Raw genomic sequence first — 21,974 nt, 5'->3', positions numbered from 1 at the left:
TAAGATTATTACATTTGTGGCTTCCCATGGGATTACATGAGATTCTTATTAGCCTTTACTCTTTACTGTATATATGATTGCTTACATGCAAGTACATCAATATCACAATTCAGTGTAATATATATGTACATGCATGGATATGCCGAACAATTCATTGTATTTTGGAGCATTTATATTAGAGCATCTCCAAGAGTTCTCAAGAATTTGTTCCGAAAACAATGGAGTTTTTCCAACTCAAGCTAAAAAGTATTGGGAGAAATAAATAATACCATCTCCAACAATTTCCAATAATTCACTTCTAAAATATAGAAGACAATTTTACATCAGAAATCCTATACTATTTCTAAATTATCCTAACTACTTTTATATATTCTTTCTCTCTTGTACATTTGCATTAGGAACCATTTCCTACTCTTTATTATTTCCCACGCCCTTCCACCTTAGATTGGGAGACCCACGCGCGGATATATCCATGCTTTCGTTGATTTTTTTTCAAGTGCTAAAGGATTGTGAGGTGGGATTAGGAACTCTTGGAGATGAGTTTTTTTTCTATTCTTACCAAAGATTCTAAATTGGGAGGCTTTATTGAGAACTCTTGAAGATGCTCTTACTGGAAAAGAAAACGTCATAACTCATCCAACAGGCCTGAAATAAACATATGAATGCACATGATCTATCTCGGTGTGTGTGTGTCTATATATATATATATATATATATATATATATATATATATATAGACACACACACACACACTTCCTGGAGTAGTTATTCCCATAATTAATAAATCATGTTGCGTATGTGTACATACTTATTTATCAGTTTGAGTATGTTGACATATTAATATTAAGATACTCCGGCCAAATCTTTACTATGTAAATTATTTTTTCAAAAGAGCACATATTTTTTAATATATTATATAATACTATGATAATAGCATATACAATAAGTATAACCATATACTTTAAGTATACATACATACTTGTCATATATAGTACCCTAAATGGTCTAGTACGATGATATAATCCATCTACATACACTTCGTCAGACCATATACGACCTAAATCTAGAGATATACACATTGGAGTAACTACTTCCTAGAAGCAGGAAATAATTTTCATATATATATATATACACACACACACACACACACACCTGTTGTCCACTACTCCATTCCAAATTTTAAGAGTTTTGGCTTTTCAAGATACATAACTTTTTCTATGTACTTAGATATACATAATAGAAGCATTGTATCCAGAAAAACGTCTTATAATTTGGAACAGAGATAGCATATTAGTTAGCCTAATGCAACCCTCCAGAGAAAAGTTAGCCTATTGCAGCCACGCACAGTTGGTGAGAGAGCTGCAAGGGAAGGCAACACGCCTACACCTCGACCTTGGGCAAACACGTGTCACTTCGATGTGTGCTTCTCGATCTTATATCAACTGATCCTTGAGTCACTACACTTTTTTGTGAGGGCAATGGTAGGTGCTCTACCTTTTCATTTCAGTAGGGGATTGAATAATGTACATTAGTACTTAAGGTCATCTGACCCAACAAGGGAGGAAGACAGAAAATAAAGGATGAAAAAATAACAGAAATGAAGCCATATGCTGGTTAGGTGTCCAGCATCTGCATTGCTTGCCTGAGTGCAGCCACCTCCTGCCTAGTTACAGCCACTAGTTGTATCTCCATTAGAGCTCTGTTATCGTATATACTCGTCGGCATCTTTCTTTCTAAATGTTCCATGTCGTATATGTGATGATTTGGTTTCTAGTTTTCGGGTCAGCTGTTTGCATTCCGCCTAATAGATCAGACCATCATAGTTTCAGATTGGTAACCGATTGCCTTGGTTGAATGTTTGAATCACTACACTAATTTCTACATATATGTTTTGTCGTTCTCACCTCAGTTTGTGCTCCTCTAATTTATCGTCCTAGCAGGTTGGACACGGCGATGGAACTGAAGTTCATATTACGAAGATCGATAATGACGTTGATCACTTCTGGCGAAACTAAAGAACGCAGGAAAGGAGATGGACGTAGAGTTGCTTAGAATTAAAGATGAAGCGACGAGGACAAGGTAAAAGGCGCGTGCCTATGGGTGGCGGTGGCCGGGGAGTCACATCCATCACTGTTTTCTCTTTATTAATGAGTAATAGCCTAGGGTTTCCTAGGAGACATTCGATTGTATTGGTACTCTCTCATTCCAAAAGTATAATGTATCTAAGGCCTTGTTTAGATACCATCCAAATTCCAAGTTTTTTCACTCTCTCTCCATCACATCAATTTTTAGCCGCTTGCATGGAGTATTAAATGTAGGTAAAAAAAATAACTAATTACACAGTTTAGTTGAAAATCACGAGATAAATCTTTTGAGCCTAGTTGGTCCACGATTGGACAATATTTGCCAAATAAGACGAAAGTGGTACTATTCATCGTGTTGAAAAAAGTTGCAATCTAAACATGGCCTAAGCAACATTTACCTACATACTTATCATTAATGTCTATCATCCACTCAAATATGGTAATCAAGTTATCTCCTCATGATTAAAGAAGAGTTACATATATATCACTTGTTTTACCCCATAATTTTTATTTTAGAATTTAATTTGGACCCTACTAAAGGCTGAACACACCCAGCTAGACACCCACCTCCCTCTCTCTATTTTATATTCTTCTTCCACAACCTCCCTCGCGAACACCCCACCCAACCGGCTCCGGTGGCGCTCATATATATGCCGTCCTCTGTTTCCGGTTGTGTGCACCGCCGCCTCCCATCGGCTTTGGTGGTGCACCGTCGCCACCATCTCTGCTGCTAATCCCAATACCCTTCTTACTCTTTGCCCAATTCCCCCATGGCTGCATCGCTTTACTACGTTGTTGTCTCAACTTCCACCGCGGCTGGTCCGTTGGCCGCTCGAGAAGCCCCCGGTGGTGAGTTGATGCATGAGTAAAAAGGACAGCCACATCAAATCCAGAAGGAGTCAACCTCTGACCTCTGTGCTTGTGCGTCAAATATATATATATATATATATATATATATATATATATATATATATATATATATATATATATATATATATATATATATATATATATATATATATATATATAGGGAGAGGCTATTCAGCAGCCGGCTACAAAATAAGTTATTCTGTAGCCACTTCTATTTACCATAATTTTATATACTAATTTACCATAATGTCAATACATATTTACGATAGTTGGGTTACTATAACACATGGGAATATTTACCATAACGTTATAGTAAACCATTTAGTAAGGAGTTACTGTAAATCTCATAAATTAACATAGTAATTATCGTAACTCAAAGTGGCTATAGAATAAGTTATTCTGCAGCCAGCTATAGGATAGTAGTTCATATATATATGTGTGTGTGTGCGCGCGCGCGTGTGCAGGTGTTTGCTCGGACGTCCGGACTCTCTCTCATGTTTTTTCTTATCAGTGTGGCTAGCGCTTAGACGTCTAGACGTTTATCTAATACGCATGTGCCTGCTACTGCTGCGCGCATACGCATGCTGCCCTGCCCTGCTACGCGTGCTACTGTTGGACGAGCCCGCATGTGCCTGCTGTGCTCACAATTTTTGAGCGGGAAGCGGACGCCCGTGGCCCCAATCTCTAGTGATGCATGGTTACCAAAACACGGGAGCTGTAACCGGTCATTGTTGTGGACCTCAACTACAAGCACGAGATTTCTAGTACCCCGCATGCGCCTGTTGCTGCTTGGCGCACCTACGCATGTGTGGGGGTATTAACCCCTATACCCTTACGGTTAGGCTTGGGCCGGCCCGGACCAGGGGGTCTGGCCCACTAGGAGACGACGCGCGGCCTGGCCAATTTGCTCGGAGTCCCGCGCAAGGAATCAAGGCAGACTTGGAGATCAAGCAAGATCCTGGTCGGTTAGAATAGGAATCCTTATTCGGCCACTTATGGCAATTGTAACTGGTTAGGATTAGTTTCCAGATCTGTAACCCTGCCCCCCGGACTATATAAGGCGAGCAGGGGACCCCTGTCAAAAACAGATCTCATCGACATACAACAATATAATCAGACGCAGGACGTAGGTATTACGCCTTCACGGCGGCCGAACCTGGATAAAACCTCGTGTCTGTCTTGCGTCACCATCTTGTTTGTAGCTTGCACATCTGTCTGCCGATAATCTACTACCTTGGGCATACCCCTAGGTAGACTGCCGACCATATTTCGTCGACAGTGGCGCGCCAGGTAGGGGTCCCCTCTAGGGGTTGTGCCCCTTTAGGGGTTGTGCGTGCCGGTCCTTTGGCGAGCCAGATGGGAATTTTCTTCACCGACGTCGTCATCCGCGACAACTCGGGATCCTGCGGTGGGCGACCCTCAAGATCAACTTCGCGATCAAGATTAACATCGTCTGTGGCAACTCAAATGTTCGTCTGGGTCTAGGGCGGACTACGACGACGCGTTTCGTGGGCAGCTACCAATGTGCACAAAGTCAAACAGCAGCCCTAACATTCAGCACGGCGTCCGGCAAGGGTCGATCTGATCAATCATGGCCTAGTTGGTCCCGCTTCGTCTCAAGGGTCTGGCTTCCCTCCACGGCTGCCATGCATGAACGAAGAAGACATATACTTGTTGAAGCTATCGAAGTTGTTGTCGGCGGCCGGCGGCGCACGGCCACGACTCCAAATAGGCAAGCAAGGGCACGTCCGAGTCCTAAGACAAGCAAATAAAGAAAGAGATATATACGTACATCTACAAAGTGCCATGCAAGCTGATTACCAGAAAGTCATGCAAGCTAAATATTGAAGACCATGCAAGGACAAAAATTCATACGTATGCATGTACGTGAGCCGTACATTACGTACAGATTTGTTGCTGCTCTTCCACGTCTCCAACATGAGTTCGACTTCGTCCGAGCCCATCAATTCATTCAAACTGATCATGCTATCAAGAAAGGTGGAGCCGAGCCGAAGCAAGCCGCTCAAGTCATCACGCAAGTCATGACAAGCTGCTAGCAAGCCATGTTGAGCCATCAAGCGAGCCGCTGAGCGAGCCGCATCGAACCACGTCAACCACGTCCCGAGTGGCTCCGCCGAGCTCCGACCACGTCGACCACGACCCGAGCGGCTCCGCCGAGCTCCGACCACGTCGACCACGTCCCGAGCGGCTCCGCCGAGCTCCGACCACCTCGACCACCAGACCACGTCGCAATGATGATCGCCGCGAAGAACGGCGCTATGACAACCACGACCACCGTCACAACAGACCGAAAAGCACGAGGACCGGACAACTTTATCGCCATCGACCAGATTTCTATCCAAAGATAAGTACACTTCTAATATTTATATTTAATACAATTTTCATTACGACATTTCTCCACAAACGTCCTCGTCGTGATTATTCTTCAAATAACGTTTGTCCATGTATACCATCTTAAAGATAACATACAGCTATACTTAATGCAAATCCTCGACCAATCACGTTGATGCTTGACGTCTCCAGAAACGGCTCTGTCTATCGGCTCTCTCCACACGTGTATGAGCGTCCGCCCTCTGCGTTACGGGTCGTCGGCAGCGGCTCCTTAGCGACGCCTTCCTACACGCACACGGGCTCCGCGCTCCACGCTACAATGAAGCTAGCTAGGGCTGGAGGCTAAGCTACATACTAACTGGTCGGGCGGTTTATATTAAATATAAACACAAACTTCATATTAACACTGATGTTTACAAAGCACTAACTGCTTTATCACATCATGCTCATTTGCAAATGACTGATGAGCGTCATACACTATTTCTGCACCGCTGATTTTTCTCCATAATTTATTATTTTGTACATCATGCACTACCGTTCTATATATTTATGTTGCAGAGATCTCGAGCTATGCTCGGGGACTTCGTCGTTTGCCTCTCGACTTGCGCTCGGGGACTGGCGCACCACTCTCCGACCACAGTTTGGACTTCGCCGCTCACCCCTTGACCTGTGCTCGGGGACTGCCCCGACCACTCTCCGACCATAGCTCAGGGACTTCGCGTCTCGACTACATGCGACTGGCGACTCGCATACAGTTGTGATATTTTTTTCTCGTTTAAACCTTGCTACAAGGCTCATACCTCGCCTTCCAACAAGCTCGGGGACTACATCTGTACGATGCACCTGATGGTGCATGCTGTATCTAATTAACAAGACTTTTTTAGACCCTGGCACCACGTGCCTGCGTCACCTACTACCAGGGTCGGGGACTAAGTTGGCACACTTCACCTTGCGGTGAATATGCTTATTTTATCGACCCCTACGCTCTGACTGTTGGCCATAACTACTATTGTACAAGGGTCACTTACATTTCTTTTCAGAAATACAAGTGGGCACACTTGATCAGGAAAGAAATCTTTTTTTTTTCTTTAGAGCACCATGCATTCTTCGGACAACCAGAATCTTCGGCTATAATTGTGGTCTACTGCTCTAAGTGCTGACCAGAATACTGGCACATTTGCTTGGTCAATGTTTCAACCAGTTGGAGATGACATGAAGACAGATCGCATTAGCCGAAGAAGATCGAACGGCGTGTCGCAACATAATACATGGTTCTCGGGGACTAGCTGTGGGGGTATTAACCCCTATACCCTTATGGATAGGCTTGGGCCGGCCCGGACCAGGGGGTCTGGCCCACTAGGAGACGACGCGCAGCCCGGCCAATTTGCTCGGAGTCCCGCGCAAGGAATCAAGGCAGACTTGGAGATCAAGCAAAATCCTGGTCGGTTAGAATAAGAATCCTTATTCGGCCACTTATGGCAATTGTAACTGGTTAGGATTAGTTTTCAGATCTGTAACTCTACCCCCCGGACTATATAAGGCGAGCAGGGGACCCCTCTCAAAAACAGATCTCATCGACATACAACAATACAATCAGACGCAGGACGTAGGTATTACGCCTTCACGGCGGCCAAACCTAGATAAAACCTCATGTCTGTCTTGCGTCACCATCTTGTTTGTAGCTTGCGCATCTGTCTGCCGATAATCTACTACCTTGGGCATACCCCTAGGTAGATTGCTGAGCATGCACGGGGGGACCGCCTCTGCCTGCACTTGTTTCCCATGCCTACTAACGAAAATACTTGCAACATGAAGAACTTGCTGAAACATACGTCTGAAATAGATGAAATATTTGAAACATATGTGTATAACCGTTGCAACATATACAATATTCAGATAAAACACTTTCAGTAAACTTTTGAAACAGCTAAAATATTTGAAACATACACTTATAACATACGTGTATAGCCACTGCAACATATGCAACTTCAGATAAAACACTTATAACTTGCAACATGAAAATGTACTTGCTGCAACCTAAGACTAAAACAGATGAAACATTTAGAACATACTCTTGCAACATATGTGTGAAACATATGCAACATCCAGATAAAAAACGTGTGCAAACATACAAATAAAATAGATGAAACACTTTGAACAAATGCTTGCAACATTCATCTGAAACACTTGCAACATATGCAACATGTGCAAAATTTCCGATCTACTTTTGCAACATCCATAATAAGCATTTGCATCATACTACTGAAATATCTGAAACACTTGAAACATACGCTTGCAACATGCGCTTTCGGCACAACGCAAAATCTCCTTACTGCTTGGAAGAATGGAGGCTCATCGGTTGTGAAGTTCACTGGAAGCAGCGGCTCGGCGGCTGCTCGACACTGCAAGGAGGCAGTGCCCGCACGACAGGGAGAGGGAGACAGATCTAACGGGGGAGCCACTCGTGCTGGGCCTACCATGCTGGTCCATCCGTGACTGGGGCTGTCGGCGCCGTTGCGCCGCCGTTTTGAGGGCCGCTCAGGCCTCCGCGTCGTGGCCCGCTCGTGCTGAGGCCATGCCGAGGCACTGCGCCGGGACGCTTGCCCGTACCGTAGAGAGAGATGGAAGGAGTAGCGCTGGAGGCACACAAGAGTGAGAGGAAGCGAAGGTAGGGAGGCACGAGAGAGAGAGAGAGGAGCAATGTCTTATATTTTCTGCATGCATGCAGACGAGAGAGAGGAAGGGATGGCTGATATTTTCTAAGGCATACATGCGGACGATATGTACAGGAACGGGCAGGTCGAAGTCCGTTCGGACCGACGGACATCCTCAGCCTATCATTATCGTTTCCTTATTGGTAGAGCAACACAACATCTTTGCTTCGTTTTTTCAATCGACATAAGTCGACACTCAAACATGAGTTGGTTCTTTCTCTTTCATCCAAAGAATCGATATCTCCAATCATGATGAGTTGAATCATTGCCTCATCGGACGATGCATTGACCACTGGAGAAGAAGCCCCGGATCCGTCTGCAGCCATAGAAAACCCCTATAAGAGCAACCACAATGTGCTTCAAAAGCAGTCCATAGGGACTAAATTATTCCTTATGGACTAGCTGAAACACTGTGAAAGAAGCAGTAGAGGAGTCCATAGCAAAAGTCGCCCATAGGACTATGGACCACCCATAAGGAATAAAAAAATATTTCTCTCCGTCTCTCTCTGTACCCGCCCTCGAGGCTACCGCCCCGGCCATCTGTGACACCCGCGAGGCCGCCGGCCAGACCATCTGCGCCGCCCCGAGGCCACCACAGCCATTTGCGACGTTCTTGCCGCCGTTGCCGCAGGCATCCATACCGCCCGCGAGGACACCGTCATAGGCATCCGTGCGGCCCACCACCATCAGCACGCTGAACATGAGGAGAAGCGGCCACCAAGCGGCGCCGCCTCCACTCCGGCGAGGGAGAAGCGGGTGAGGGAGGGGCCAGACCTCGGCCGCCCGTAGCCTCGCCGGTGGAGGAACAGAGGAGGGACGGACCAGATCTCGGTCACCCTGGCCAGATCTCGGAGGAGATCGAAAGAGGAGGTGGGCGCCGACTTTTCTGCGGCGGAGGAGGAAGAGGAGGTGGGCACCGGTCTCTGCAGGAGAAGAGGAGGGCGGTGCCAGAGCGGAGTCGCGGAGAAGATGCGCATGCACATGCGCCGCGAGAGGAGCGGGCTACAGGGAGAAGATGCCGCTCATCAGTTGGGACCGTGGGTTTTTAATTTTATTTTTATGTGGACCCCACCTTATGGGCTGGACATTGTGGAAGATGAGATAGCAAAAGACTACTGATGCTGAGGCCCGCTCATATGGACTGGTTTGCCATATACTTTTTCAGCCGTACTTTTTTCAGCCAATGAACAATATTTTTCTCTCATAATAAATCAACCAACAGTACTTTCAGCCATAACTTATCAGTCAAGCGAACAGGGTATACATCAACGATTGGGGATTGGGGTGGGAGATGCAATGGTAGGATCATGCCGGTTTGGGCTGACCCTTTAGGGCCTCTTTGGCACGGCTTATGCCGGCTTCGGCTTCATCTATTTTGCGTAAATTGAGGCACTGTAGCGTGAAGCCGTTTTGTAAGTCGGGGTTAAAATGAACTAGAAGCCGGAAAAAGGCAATTTTTCTGGCTTCACCGGCTTTGGCTTTACTGGTGAAGCCGTTTGGATGAGCCGTGTCAAAGGAGGCTTTAGTCGTGTCATGTGTGGCCAGTAGATGCCATCCCATGCACGACCCTACACATCGGTGGGGGGTTGGCTCGGGTAGGATTGTCGAACTAGCTTGTCCATCGCCATCTATAACTCTGACCAGCTGCCATCATATGCCGTGGGCAAGCACATCGTGGCCGCACGCCATGGACACAATGTCCTCTAGCTCTGAGCGTCCCGAAATAGTAGTATATGCGACCGTTGGTGATATAGCTTAATTCAAATGATAAATGTCCCAAAAAGTAACACATTGTATGTGGCTGAGCTGTGTAGCCACCGAAGATCACAGGTATATGATCAACTTTTGGCTTATTGTTCTATTGTTATCTTCTATCTGTTCCAAAATAATTGCACATCTCATTTTTTGAGTAGTAAGACTTTTTAAAATTTAACCAAATAAATACAAAAGTATAGTAATATTTCATAATAAGTATCTTCTTTAGATTAATAGTTGAATATAATTTCATAACAAACATATTAGAACATATCACATATGTCAAATGTCTCGTTGATAATATTTTTCCAAGTCTAGTTGAAATCTTCAAAAAGTGGAGATGTGCAGTTATGTGTTACGATGGGTGGAACATGTCAAATGTCTCGTTACAAATTGGCTGTGGCCAACACGGCAGCGATGCCTCCTCCGTTGTTGTCCCCACGGCGCCACTATAAATATCACTATCACCATGACACACAGCTCCATCCAAAGCTCACCACGAGTAGCCGCAGTACGTACTGAGGAACCAATGGCGCCGCCGCTGTCACGTCTCCTCGTGATACTCCTACTAGCGCTTCTCTTCTCCGCCGGCGCCGGGGCAGACAGAAGCACCGACGGTGGCCACCACCAGAGCCAAACGACGCGCCACGCCCGCATCTTCAGCTTCGGCGACTCGCTGACCGACACGGGGAACTTGCTGCGCATCCTGGGCAAGGGGACGCTGATCAGCCGGCCACCGTACGGCGAGACCTTCTTCGGCCGCCCCAGCGGCCGCTTGTCCGACGGCCGGATCATGATCGACTTTTTCGGTGAGCACCGCCATGGCCGCCTTCGACTTTCTCGGTAAGTGGTCTTCTCGATCTCAGTTGTGGTCGATGATGACATCTCGTGTGCGTGGTCGATCGTCGTCCATGCATGCAGCTGAGGCGCTGGGGGTACCTGAGCCAACACCGTACCTCGCCGGGAAGACGGCGGCGGACTTCCGGCGCGGGGTGAACTTCGCGGTGAGTGGAGGGACGGCAGTGGACGCCGCGTTCTTCGAGGGCAGAGGGCTCAAGATGTTCGTGCGAGTCTCTCTTCGGAACCAGACCAGGTGGTTCAAGAATGTTTTGCAGCGTCTTGGCTCGGTTCGTGGTAAGTTCTCGACATGTATGTCATACTATTATCATATATCACGATAGCTAGTTCCATCTATCTATACTATGAATATGAATTCTTCTGGAAATATTATGAAACTGCACCCTAATTGTTTGCCACCCACAATAACATCTCGATCAGAGCGGAGGAACATGACGGCGACCTCCCTGTTCATAGTCGGGGAGATCGGGATCAACGACTACATCATCAGCGGACTCTACAGAAACCGCACCCTGATGAGCGAGCTGAAGACCGTCTTCCTGCCGCAGATCATCCGCGCCATACGTTCCACTGTGACCGTGAGTCGTCGTCGTTAGTTGTTCCCTTCCAAACATGCTATATGCGTGCTCACTCACTTTCCAACACGTCTACACTTGACTCACGTCGTCGTCGTCGTAAATGCACAGCACGTGATCGCCGCCGGGGCACGCACGGTGGTAGTCCCTGGGGTCATACCGCTCGGCTGCGAGCCGCAGCTGCTGGCGCTCTTCCGGGGACGCATCGGCGCCGGAGGCTACGATCCGGCGTCCGGCTGCATAACGTCGCTGAACGACCTCGCCGAGCTGCACAACCGCGAGCTGCGCCGCATGCTCAGGGGCCTCCGCCGGCGCCGCGCCCACCCCTGGTCCGGGACGACGACGACGTCCGTCGTCTACGCCGACCTCTACCGCGCCGTCACCGACCTCGTCGTGTCGCCCGGCAGACACGGTACGTATACGTGCGTGCACACATTATATTCTGTTGATTGATGATCATCACTTCCTACGGTGCATGCGATCGGTCGCAGGTTTCGGGGATAGACCGCTAGAAGTGTGCTGCGGCGGCGGCGGCGGCGCCTACAACTACAACACGGCGTCGTTCTGCGGCGCGGCGGGGACGAAGACATGCGCGGACCCGTCGGCGTACGTCTACTGGGACGGGGTGCACTTCACGGAGGCCGCCAATAGACGCATCGCCTGCTCCGTGCTGCAGAGGTTATCGTGGGTCGTCACGGAGGCTGGCCGCTGTAAGATCGGGTGCGCCTGCGCCTGATAGTGTACGTCATCAACAAAACATCTAGAAACGATCCGCAACAAGGCGCCGTGTAATCCTAGGTTTGATGATCAAATATGTATACTAATATTTATGATGCGTGCTAAGTGTTATTATTAAATTAGCTATGTAATATATTTTCATAATAAATCTATTTGAAGATATAAATGGTGATACTATTTTCTATAAATATAGTCAAACATATGATTGTTTGATTTTTCTCAAAAAGCGAGATTTTTATTCTTTTTAGAAGGAGGAAGTAATATTAACAATTAAATATATTGTGCCTTGCTACGACATCTTGTTGCACGACTTAACATCTATTTAACGATTGTGTCATCCATCTGTTACAATATGTATTAGAATCTTACTCTATACTCCAACGCTGCACACACAAATGCGCGTCGTGTTAGTCCAAGTCAAATTTCGAATTAGGAGAGACGTGATGATACTTTTTGGGAAATAAAAAATGGACAGAAGAATCACTTCTCTTCGCTCTTGAATACGAGAATTAGGGGCTTATTTGTTCCCTTCTCAACTTAACCTGGCTTGTATCTGGGATGCAGGCTCTGTCAGCCAAGCCTAAGTAGATGCTAGCCGAGCTGTTTGGTTGGTCGCATGACTAGATATTTTTTTATTTTACTTGAATCAATGCTTAGTAATTATTTTTATCATATAAGCCTTAATCTATTTTGAAACATACTAATGCAGCTTAAAATGTGCTAATCATTTGCTAATGGCACCATTAACAAGCCAATACCTTAATTTCGCGAGCCTGGTTCTTGAGAAACAGAATTTCTTTGCACACGGGGCACATGCTTTGGCATTCATCCAACCAACTAAACATCGGATGCATCTAGCCAGCCTGGCTAAGTGGCTAGCCCATATGCAGGGAACCAAATGCCCACTAGATATCTCTATAAGACTATAATATTTCTATAAATCTAATAATAATAATAATAATAATAATAAAGAGTGAAGTATTTCTTCCAACTTGCTTTTGTACTTCCCAAACTATTTCGTCTCATTTTTTTATTTCCCAAACTACTCTCACGTTCCGTCTCCCTATATTCTGAATTATCTATACCTCTCTATATGTACCAAATATTATATCTAGTTGTACACGTTGCTATATACGAAAGTATATTTGGTTTGCAGTCCTAGTACATTAAATAAATTGATGTAAAGGGAAAAGGAAGTAAATCGGAGTCATCCTAGGCGTAGCTGTAGGCATGGCAAGCATTCTTGAAGAACTGCGAGTACGTCGACGCGCACATGTCACTAGTAGAGAACAGTCTAAGCTTCCATTTTTGGCCCCGGGACTAAAGACAGAATTAGTCATAGTTGGAGCAACCAACCGGGACTAAAGTCCCATACCCAACAGCTAAAGGCGCAGCTTTTGCAGGAGGGAAGCAGGAGGGGACCTTTAGTCCTGGTTCGTGATTCAAACCGAGACTAAAGGTCACCCTCCAGTTCCGGTTGGAGCTACCAGCCGTGAGTAAACCTTTAATCCCGGTTGGCGGCTCCAATCGGGACTAGAACTTTACCTGTAGTCCGGATTTATACCACAAACTGGGACTACATGTCCTGGGCTATATACTTTCTCCTTCTTCCTCCCCTAGCCCGAGCCATTTCAAGCTCTCTGCCTGCTGTCTGTTCTTGCTCGTGGAAGGAGTTCATGCTTGCGGGATTGGTGAAGACTTCATTACTCCATCCATTCTTCGGTTCTAAAGGTTACCAACTTCATCCTCCCATGTTTCATCACTAGCATGGCTCATTTCTTGTGGTTTTTTAGATTGGGAATGATGGTGGATTTTTTTATTTATATCCCATTTGATCTCGAAATCACTTGATAGTTTGAATATGAAGTTGAAGGAAGCTTATAGTAGTTCATCAAAACTAGTATGCACCTTTCATTGTCTCATTTCATGGTCTAGAAATAGAGAAATTTTTGGTTTTCTAGATTGGGAATAATGATGGATATTTTTGATTTATATGCCGTTTGAGCTCAAAATCACTTGATAGTTTGCATATGTAGATGAATGAATCTTATAGTAGCTCATCAAAACTAGTATGCACCTTTCATGGCCTCATTTCATGCATGGTTTAGAAATTAAGAAATAAAAGTTTTTTTAGTATATAGCTCATTTAATTTCATGGTTCACAAAATGAGAAACTTATAGTAGTTGATGAAAATGAGTATAGAGAGTCATAGATGACGACTGCTTCCGGGTCCTCGGCCTCGCATGGGGTCCCTAAGCGACTTGAGGCCGGACCTTCCTCTCATTGCGTGCGGCAAGTATGGGCAGAAGATTGTGAGGGAGTACAGGGTGAAGAAGAAGGGCCCCAAGCAAGAGCGCATCTTCTACACATGTCCGGATCGTGAAGTGAGTAATTTTTTGTCATGTTTTGCTATGGTTTGTAGCTATTTTTCGTGATGATTTTGATTAAAGTTCTTGATTTATTGTTATAATTTTAGTGGGATGGCACTGGATCATGTGATGGTTGGTACCGGGAGGAAGAGTATGTTGAGCATGTCCAAAAATCTCTTGCAAAGGAGACTAAGGTGGCTGATGAGAGTGCACATGTGTATGATGAGGCAGTGAACTAGCAGAAGAATGATCTGTCTGTTTTAGTTGGAATTGGTCGCGAAATCCTTATTCTACTAAAGTGCATTATAGGTTTAGTTTGTTTAGTGATATTTGGAATTGTCTACATTGTATCAAGGCTTTAATAAATTAATGTTCAAGAGTACGTGAAACAGCTGTGTGGTATATGATATTAATTAATCATGTTGATTGATGGATATTTTGGATCTTTTAATTAACTACTAACCATGCATATTGTATAATTACAAGTTTTTGATATGGTGTACGTCATGTAATGCAGATGAACTGGCAATGGATGTACAACGCTGACCGTCGCTCCCCAGAGTTCATGAGGGGCGTGCATGATTTCTTAAATGTGGCCAAGGCAAACATGCGGAATGGTTTCATGTGCTACCCATGTGTTCTATATAAGAATAAGAAGAATTATTCTTGCTCAAGGAAAATTCACGAACACCTGTTTACGTCGAGTTTCATGCCAAACTATGTTTGCTGTACTAAGCACGGAGAAAGATGTGTTATAATAGAAGAAGATGATGAAGAAGGGGATGATGATAACATGATTATTCGTGGTTTTGCTGAATACGGTGCCTTTGATGATACTGCAATGAGGGAAGCTGAAGAAGAGGTAGCTGCTGAAGAAGAGGTAGCGGCAGAAGATGAGCCCGATGATGATCTTGGTCAAGCCATCTTTGATGCACAGAGAGAATGCAAAAGTGATAAGGAGAAGATCAAGTTCGAGCGCATGTTAGAGGATCACAAGAAATTGCTATACCTGACTGCCGAAGAGGAGCAAGAAAAGTTGGGTACCACACTGGAATTGCTGCAATGAAAGGCAAAGAATGGTGTATCTGACAAGGGATTTGGGGAGTTACTGACTATCGCAAAGAAGATGCTTCCGAAGGCAAACGAATTGCCCGCCACTACATACACAGAAAACATGCCGTCTTCCCTCTGGGATTAGAAATCTAGAAGATACATGCATGTTCTAATGACTGCATCCTCTACCACGGCAAGGAGTACGAGAATTTGGATGCATGCCCGGTATGCTGTGCATCACGGTATAAGATTAGGCAAGATGACCCTGGTGATGTTGACTGTGAACATCCTAGGAAGATAATCCCTGCCAAGGTGATGTGGTATGCTCCTATAATACCACACTTAAAATGTTTCTTAAAAAACAAAGAGCATACAAGTTACTCTATGTATCTACAACCTTCCTCCATGGCTACGCCTGAAGCGGAAGTTCATTATGATGCCAGTACTCATCCATGGCCCGAAGCAACCTAGAAACAACATTGATGTGTACCTGAGGCTATTAGTTGAGGAACTTCTACTTTTGTGGAGTAGCACAGGCGTACGTGTGTGGGATGAGTACAAATAGGAACACTTTGACCTGCGAGCATCATTGTTCGTAACAATCAATAATTGGCTTGCTCTTAGTAATCTTTCAGGACAGTCAAAAAAGGGATATAATGCATGCATGCACTGTTTTCATGACATGGAAGGTATATTTTTGAAAAAATGTCAAAAGGTCATGTACATGGGCCATCGTCGATTTCTTCCATTGAATCACGCCCTAAGAAAGAGAGCCAAGCATTTTAAAGGTAAGACAGAGCACCAAACAAAGCTTGACAACCGTAGTGGTGAGGATTTATTCAATATGGTCAAGGATGTACAAGTAGTCTTTGGGAAGGGACCTAGCAGCCAACCTATTCCGAATGATGCTAACGGACACGCACCCATGTGGAAGAAGAAGTCTATATTTTAGGAGCTACCCTACTGGCAAGTCCTAGAGGTCTACAACATGATCGACGTGATGCACCTGATGAAGAATCTTTGTATGAACCTGCTAGGCTTTATGGGTGTGTATGGGAAGTCTAAGGACACACTGGAAGCAAGACAGAACCTACAGTGTATGAAAGAATGAGAGAACCTATATCCAGAGAAGGTAGATGATGGATGCCAGTACTTAAGTCTTGCCAGCTACACTCTTAACAAAGAAGAGAAGGAAAGCATGTTTGAATGCCTAAACAACATCAAGGTCCCATCTGACTTCTCCTTGAATGTAAAAGGGATAATAAATATGACAGAGAAGAAATTCCTAAACTTAAAGTCTCATGACTGCCACATGCTTATGACACAATTGCTTCCGGTTGCATTGAGAGGGATTCTACCTCCAAATGTACGATTAGCCACTGTGAAACTATGTGCATTCCTCAACGCAATTTCTCAAAAGGCGATCAATCTAGCACATCTAGCAAAGCTACAGAATGACGTGGTCCAATGTCTTATCAGCTTTGAGTTGGTGTTCCCGCCATCCTTCTTTAATATTATGATGCACCTCCTATTTCACTTGGTCAAAGAGATTAGTATTCTCAGTCCTGTGTTCCTAAACAACATGTTCTCCTTTGAGAGGTTCATGGGAGTCCCAAAGAAATATGTTCACAATCATGCTCGGCTGGAAGGAAGCATCGCCAAGGGCTACGGAACAGAGGAGGTCATTGAGTTATGCGTTGATTTTATTCCTGACCTCGACCCGATTGGTGTTCCTGAATCACGACATGAGGGGAGACTAAGTGGAAAGGGAACACTTGGAAAGAAAGCATATATGGGCAAGGAGGATGATTATTTCCATAAAGCACACTACACAGTTCTGCAAAACTCCTCCTTGGTGGATCCGTATATCGAGGTACACAAGGACATTGTACGATCTGAATTCCCGGGGAGGACTGAAGCCTGGATTACGCGTCGGCACATGGAACCTTTTGGCGGTTGGTTGCGAAAATGATATCAGGGTGCCGAGAGTTTGGATGACCAACTGTACTTATTGTCTAGGGAACCATCTTGGCATATCCTAACATTCAAAGGGTACGTGATAAATGGCAATACATATTACACGATAGCCCAAGATAAAAGGAGCACCAACCAAAGTAGTGGTGTCCGCATAGATACCACAGACCCAAATTGGAATAAGGAAACATATTATGGCCGCATAGAGAAGATATGGGAATTAGACTATGGACCTTATTTTAAGGTCCCTTTGTTTCGGTGCCAATGGGTGAAGGTGACCGGAGGTGGGTTAACAGTGAACCATCAGTACGGAATAACAACAATGGACCTCAACAATCTTGGGTATAGAGACGAACCATTCGTCTTAGCCAAGGATGTGAATCAGGTTTTCTATGTGAAGGACATGTCTACCAAACTGAAGAAAGGGAAAACCAACGACAACGGCTTGGACAATGAGCCAAAGCGCCACATAGTTCTTTTAGGGAAAAGAAACATCATAGGAATCGAGGACAGGTCTGACATGTTAGAAGATCATGAAAAGAATGATGGAATTCCGTCCTTCACAGTAAACAGTGACCCAAGCATCTTGCTAAATAACGAGGACACTCCATGGTTATGGCGCGATCAAAACCAAAGGACATACGTCAAGAAGTTCATTGCTGTTCCCACTTGATATGGTGATGTATTAGACCTATTATGTAATAATTGTGACTTTAGATTTTTTTGTCGTGCTTTCATATTTTCTATGGTTTAAATGAATTTTCTGCTTGACGGTCACAAACACCAATTATAAACCGTCAACATAACCTGCATTTATACTTAATTCCATCACCAAACATAGGTATAGGGATTTAAACTAATAAATTCCATGAGTTTGTTGAATTTGTGTTTTTAGTAGGGTTTATCTAGAAAACCGTCAAGGGGGACCTATTCGTCAAAGGAAATTACGGAATTCCACCGCGTAAACAGCGTGGGAAGATTCTAGAAGACTCTAGGAGGCTCTCCACCGAAGCAGACCCCGAGGGGCTGCCATGCGTGGCCCCACCTACAGGCCAGCCGACCTGTGGGTCCCACCAGTCAGCCTCCACTTCGAAAGTTAGTTTCCCACTGCCATTGAGATCCAATCTTCGCTGTTTATTCAAGTCGGTTTGATCCGAGGGTTCAGGATTGATGATCCAGCCTATATATATATCAGCCCCTACCCCCCTCCCTCAGTAGATCCCAGAAAACCCTAATTCATATCTTCAGGATCAGAGCCAGCTATCAAGAGAAGATTAGTCCTCCATAGGATCTAGTCTTGTAAATAATAGTGAGATGGATAGTGAGGAAAGAGTTTGGAGGAGGTGCCGACCTATTGGTGCCCTCTCTATGGCTTGTACCTTGACGGATACAAGTTCTATTTGAGCTTGCCTCTGAGATTTCTCTAGTAATCAACTTCTGATTCAAGTAAGCTGCCTGTTTATATTATTCATCAGGTTCACAACTTGTTTGAGTGCTTTATTCTTTATCCGGGAAGAGTAAAGTAGTACTTGTAGTGTAAGCGTGGTGCTTAGACTCTGGTTACTTGTGGATGCATCTTGCATTCTGGATTAGTGGTAGCTCACGAGGGTGACTCTTATAGCCTCGTTGAATCCTCTATAGTCCACCTCCCATTTGTAGGGCAAGTAGGACACGATTACTATGGGAAGCATCCTCTACTGGTGTCTTTCCTTAAGTAATGTCCCATGTTGAATAGTAGAAGACATAGCTTACCCGAGTCAGAACTAGAGAACCTTAGTTTTCCTCTCTATGCTCTTATTTATCTTAACCTTGTTGCTACCCCTAGTTAAGTTAGATTGTAGTTAGTCTCACACATTTCCCTATGGATACGATACTTGGAATAGTTTTGGTTAAAAGCTACAATGGTATTCGTGCGCTTGTGTATTTATCTGTGTGCATTAAATATACCAACAAGCTTTCTGGCGCCGTTGCTGTGGATACGTTTGCTGAATTAACTATGAGCCTAGCTTAATCTCTTATCTTTTATCTTCTTTCTTTTATTCTTTTCCTTTTATCATGGATTTCACTCCTATCTACCTATACACTACCTATACGGTGCACCTACAAGCACGCGCCTAGAGCCACCAAAATCTATAGAGCTTATCCTTACACCTGGTTATGAGCTACGCCTGTGTTTTATAAAACTAATTCGGGATCAATCCTTCTCGGGAGAAGGCAACAAAAACCCATGCTCACACCTACAAGAGTTTGAACAAACCTGTGCATGTTTGCGTATCGCTGTCATGTCTGACAAACCCTAAAGATGGAAGTTATTTCTATTCTCTTTGATGGGAAGAGATAAATAATGGTACAGTCAAACCGTAGGAAGTTTGCAAGCAGATTGGGAAACGTTGTGCTCTAAATTTTGTTTACGTTTCTTTCCCATCTCTAAAGTGGTAAGCCTTCGAAAAGAGGTTCTAAATTTTAGACAACTAGAAGAAGAATCTCTTGGCATATCATGGGATCGTTTTAATGACCTCATCATCACTGGCCTGGACCTTGCTATTCTAGACCCAATGCTCCTTCAACATTTTTACATGGGTCTTAGCAAGCATTCCATGGAATCCCTTGATGAAGCCTCTAGAGGAGCTTTCCTTCATCTGTCTGCTAGTGAAGCAAGGTCTATGCTTGATAAGATTAGTGGAAAAACTCCCTTCACTAGCAATCATAATAAACTCCTCGAGGAAGAGAAGGAATCATCTCCCGAACAAGAAGAGAAAGTTTTGATAGCCAAATCACAATCACTTCAATCCCAAGGTTTAACTATCAATCCTAAACCATCTATACCCCAAAATCCAAATCCTCCAAAGGAAGAAGAAATTCAATCTTTTGAATTTTCTTGTGAGGATGATCTTTTTGATGATTTTGGGAAAAGCTTAAACTTCTAGTTCCACAAGAGACCTTCGAGCGAATATAATTCAATTCCTCTCAAGAAGCGATCTCTTAGAAAGCATCCTTATTCCCATGTTGGACACTGGGAAGAATTCAAGGATGGCATGTCAAGTGAACCCATAGAAGGAGAGATAAGTCATTTAGAAGCAATTCCTATCTTCTCCCCTTATATGCCCACATTAGATGTCTCATTCAAACCCATCCTTGACCCCGACGATTTCTCTTATGCTCTTTCTCCTGAAACTCATGATGATCTTAGAAATCCACCAAGACACCCAAAGTATAGGAGTTATGGAGGCCACAAGGATGACCAAGAAGGGCAACGACAATGGTTAGAATGTATTAAGAACTTATATGCCATTGCTAAAGAATGGATGGATAAGAACGAAGTCTTATGGGTAGAATCCAAACTTGGCTTAGATCCAAACGGTGAGCTTAAATCAATCTCTTTAATAAACAAGACTCATCGAAGTTTGGAGGAGGCCTTACACGAGATCAACCCAAGAGCCACCAATCCATGGAAAATCTTGGACAATAAAACATCCAATGAATGTCATAGGCATGGAATGATGGAGACAATGTTTCCGCCTATAGACATTCATGAAGAAACACCCCTAGAGCTTGAAAAGGAAGATGACATCGACGAGCATGGAAGTTATTTCATGAGCATCTCATCAAATCCATGCTCACATGAGAAATCTCCTGAATCAATCGGTCTTTCCAACATTGCCACACACGAGATCTTCAACCTCCTCATACTTTCTGTTCATGAAGACTTTGAAGGGGTGGTTGTAGATGCATATGTTTATAATAAATATTACAAATCTCGTTGGCATGAATCTTGAGATAGGCACCCAAAGTCTAGTGTTGGAGGGGATACCACTTCACCAATTAGAAACACAATTTGAAGGTTTCCCAAGGATAAGCTTCTGCCCTAAAACAAGCACTTTCGGAAGATAATATGAGTTTTCACCTTCTGTTGTGATACCCTTGTGAAATGAGCATAGAAACATAATTGTGAAAATATTCCTTCGGGTATTATTGTCACTAACCATTCTAGGTTTGAAGCAAAAAGGATGAACGATGATGACTTAAGGTATGTCCAACCAATCATCATGCAACATTGAATCACATCCATCCAAACTTGATTTTGCCTTGCAAAATTCATGTGTGGGGGATGAACTTCTCTAAAAAATCTTGTGCTATGTTGCTAATTCATCTTGGTTGTGTCTACCTTTAAGCCATGCTTAATTTGCTAAATAACAATCATTCTCTTTCATCTCTATTTGAATAAATCTCTATAATGCTTTTATGCTACCTTTGTTTACTATAGTATGCTTAAGGTTTGGAGGATGATCTTACATCTTCAAAATTAGGCATGGTGCTTAGTTTAAACTGTTTTTCCTGAATTAAATCAGACACAGTATATAGTTTGATTCTTGAACCAAAAGGGTGTGCTGATTTTACTTCTAAAGGCTTTTAAATTAAGCATGGTGCTTAGGTTAAAATGCCTTTCTAAATCAAATTAAACATGGTGTCTAGGTTGATTTTTGAGTTGATAGTATGTTTTAGTAGGCATTGGATATTTTGTGGACTAACCCTTGTAGGAAACTTTTAATTCAATATTGGTAAGTCACGAGATGAATTCAAATCGGAGATGAAGCTAGGCACATGATGAACTCCAATAACATTGTGCAAAG

The 21,974-nt window shown here is 44.1% G+C and overlaps 1 protein-coding gene and 1 pseudogene across 1 annotated transcript; both read left to right on the top strand.

The window, feature by feature from the left end:
* Window positions 1-10,248: 10,248 nt before the first annotated feature.
* LOC136545202 (GDSL esterase/lipase At5g45910-like) lies at window positions 10,249-12,043 on the top strand. The gene is made up of 5 exons (XM_066537249.1): window positions 10,249-10,584; window positions 10,697-10,909; window positions 11,054-11,211; window positions 11,320-11,620; window positions 11,700-12,043. The coding sequence occupies exons 1-5, from the start codon at window positions 10,305-10,307 to the stop codon at window positions 11,942-11,944; spliced, it is 1,197 nt and encodes a 398-aa protein (XP_066393346.1). The 5' UTR covers window positions 10,249-10,304; the 3' UTR covers window positions 11,945-12,043.
* A 3,553-nt stretch (window positions 12,044-15,596) lies between these two features.
* Window positions 15,597-18,016, top strand: LOC136543324 (uncharacterized; annotated as a pseudogene).
* Window positions 18,017-21,974: the final 3,958 nt, after the last annotated feature.

The sequence above is a fragment of the Miscanthus floridulus genome, chromosome 3 (genome assembly GCF_019320115.1).
Source record: "Miscanthus floridulus cultivar M001 chromosome 3, ASM1932011v1, whole genome shotgun sequence".
Classification (NCBI taxonomy): domain Eukaryota; kingdom Viridiplantae; phylum Streptophyta; class Magnoliopsida; order Poales; family Poaceae; genus Miscanthus; species Miscanthus floridulus.
The sequence above is the reverse complement of the archived record's forward strand: the minus strand, read 5'-3'. Positions and strand labels throughout refer to the sequence as shown.

Coding starts and splice junctions, on each gene's coding strand:
- LOC136545202 (XM_066537249.1), top strand. CDS start 10,305: ATGGCGCCGCCGCTGTCACGTCTCCTCGTGATACTCCTACTAGCGCTT. Junction 10,585..10,696: donor GATCATGATCGACTTTTTCG/GTGAGCACCGCC, acceptor CCATGCATGCAG/CTGAGGCGCTGGGGGTACCT. Junction 11,212..11,319: donor CCATACGTTCCACTGTGACC/GTGAGTCGTCGT, acceptor GTAAATGCACAG/CACGTGATCGCCGCCGGGGC.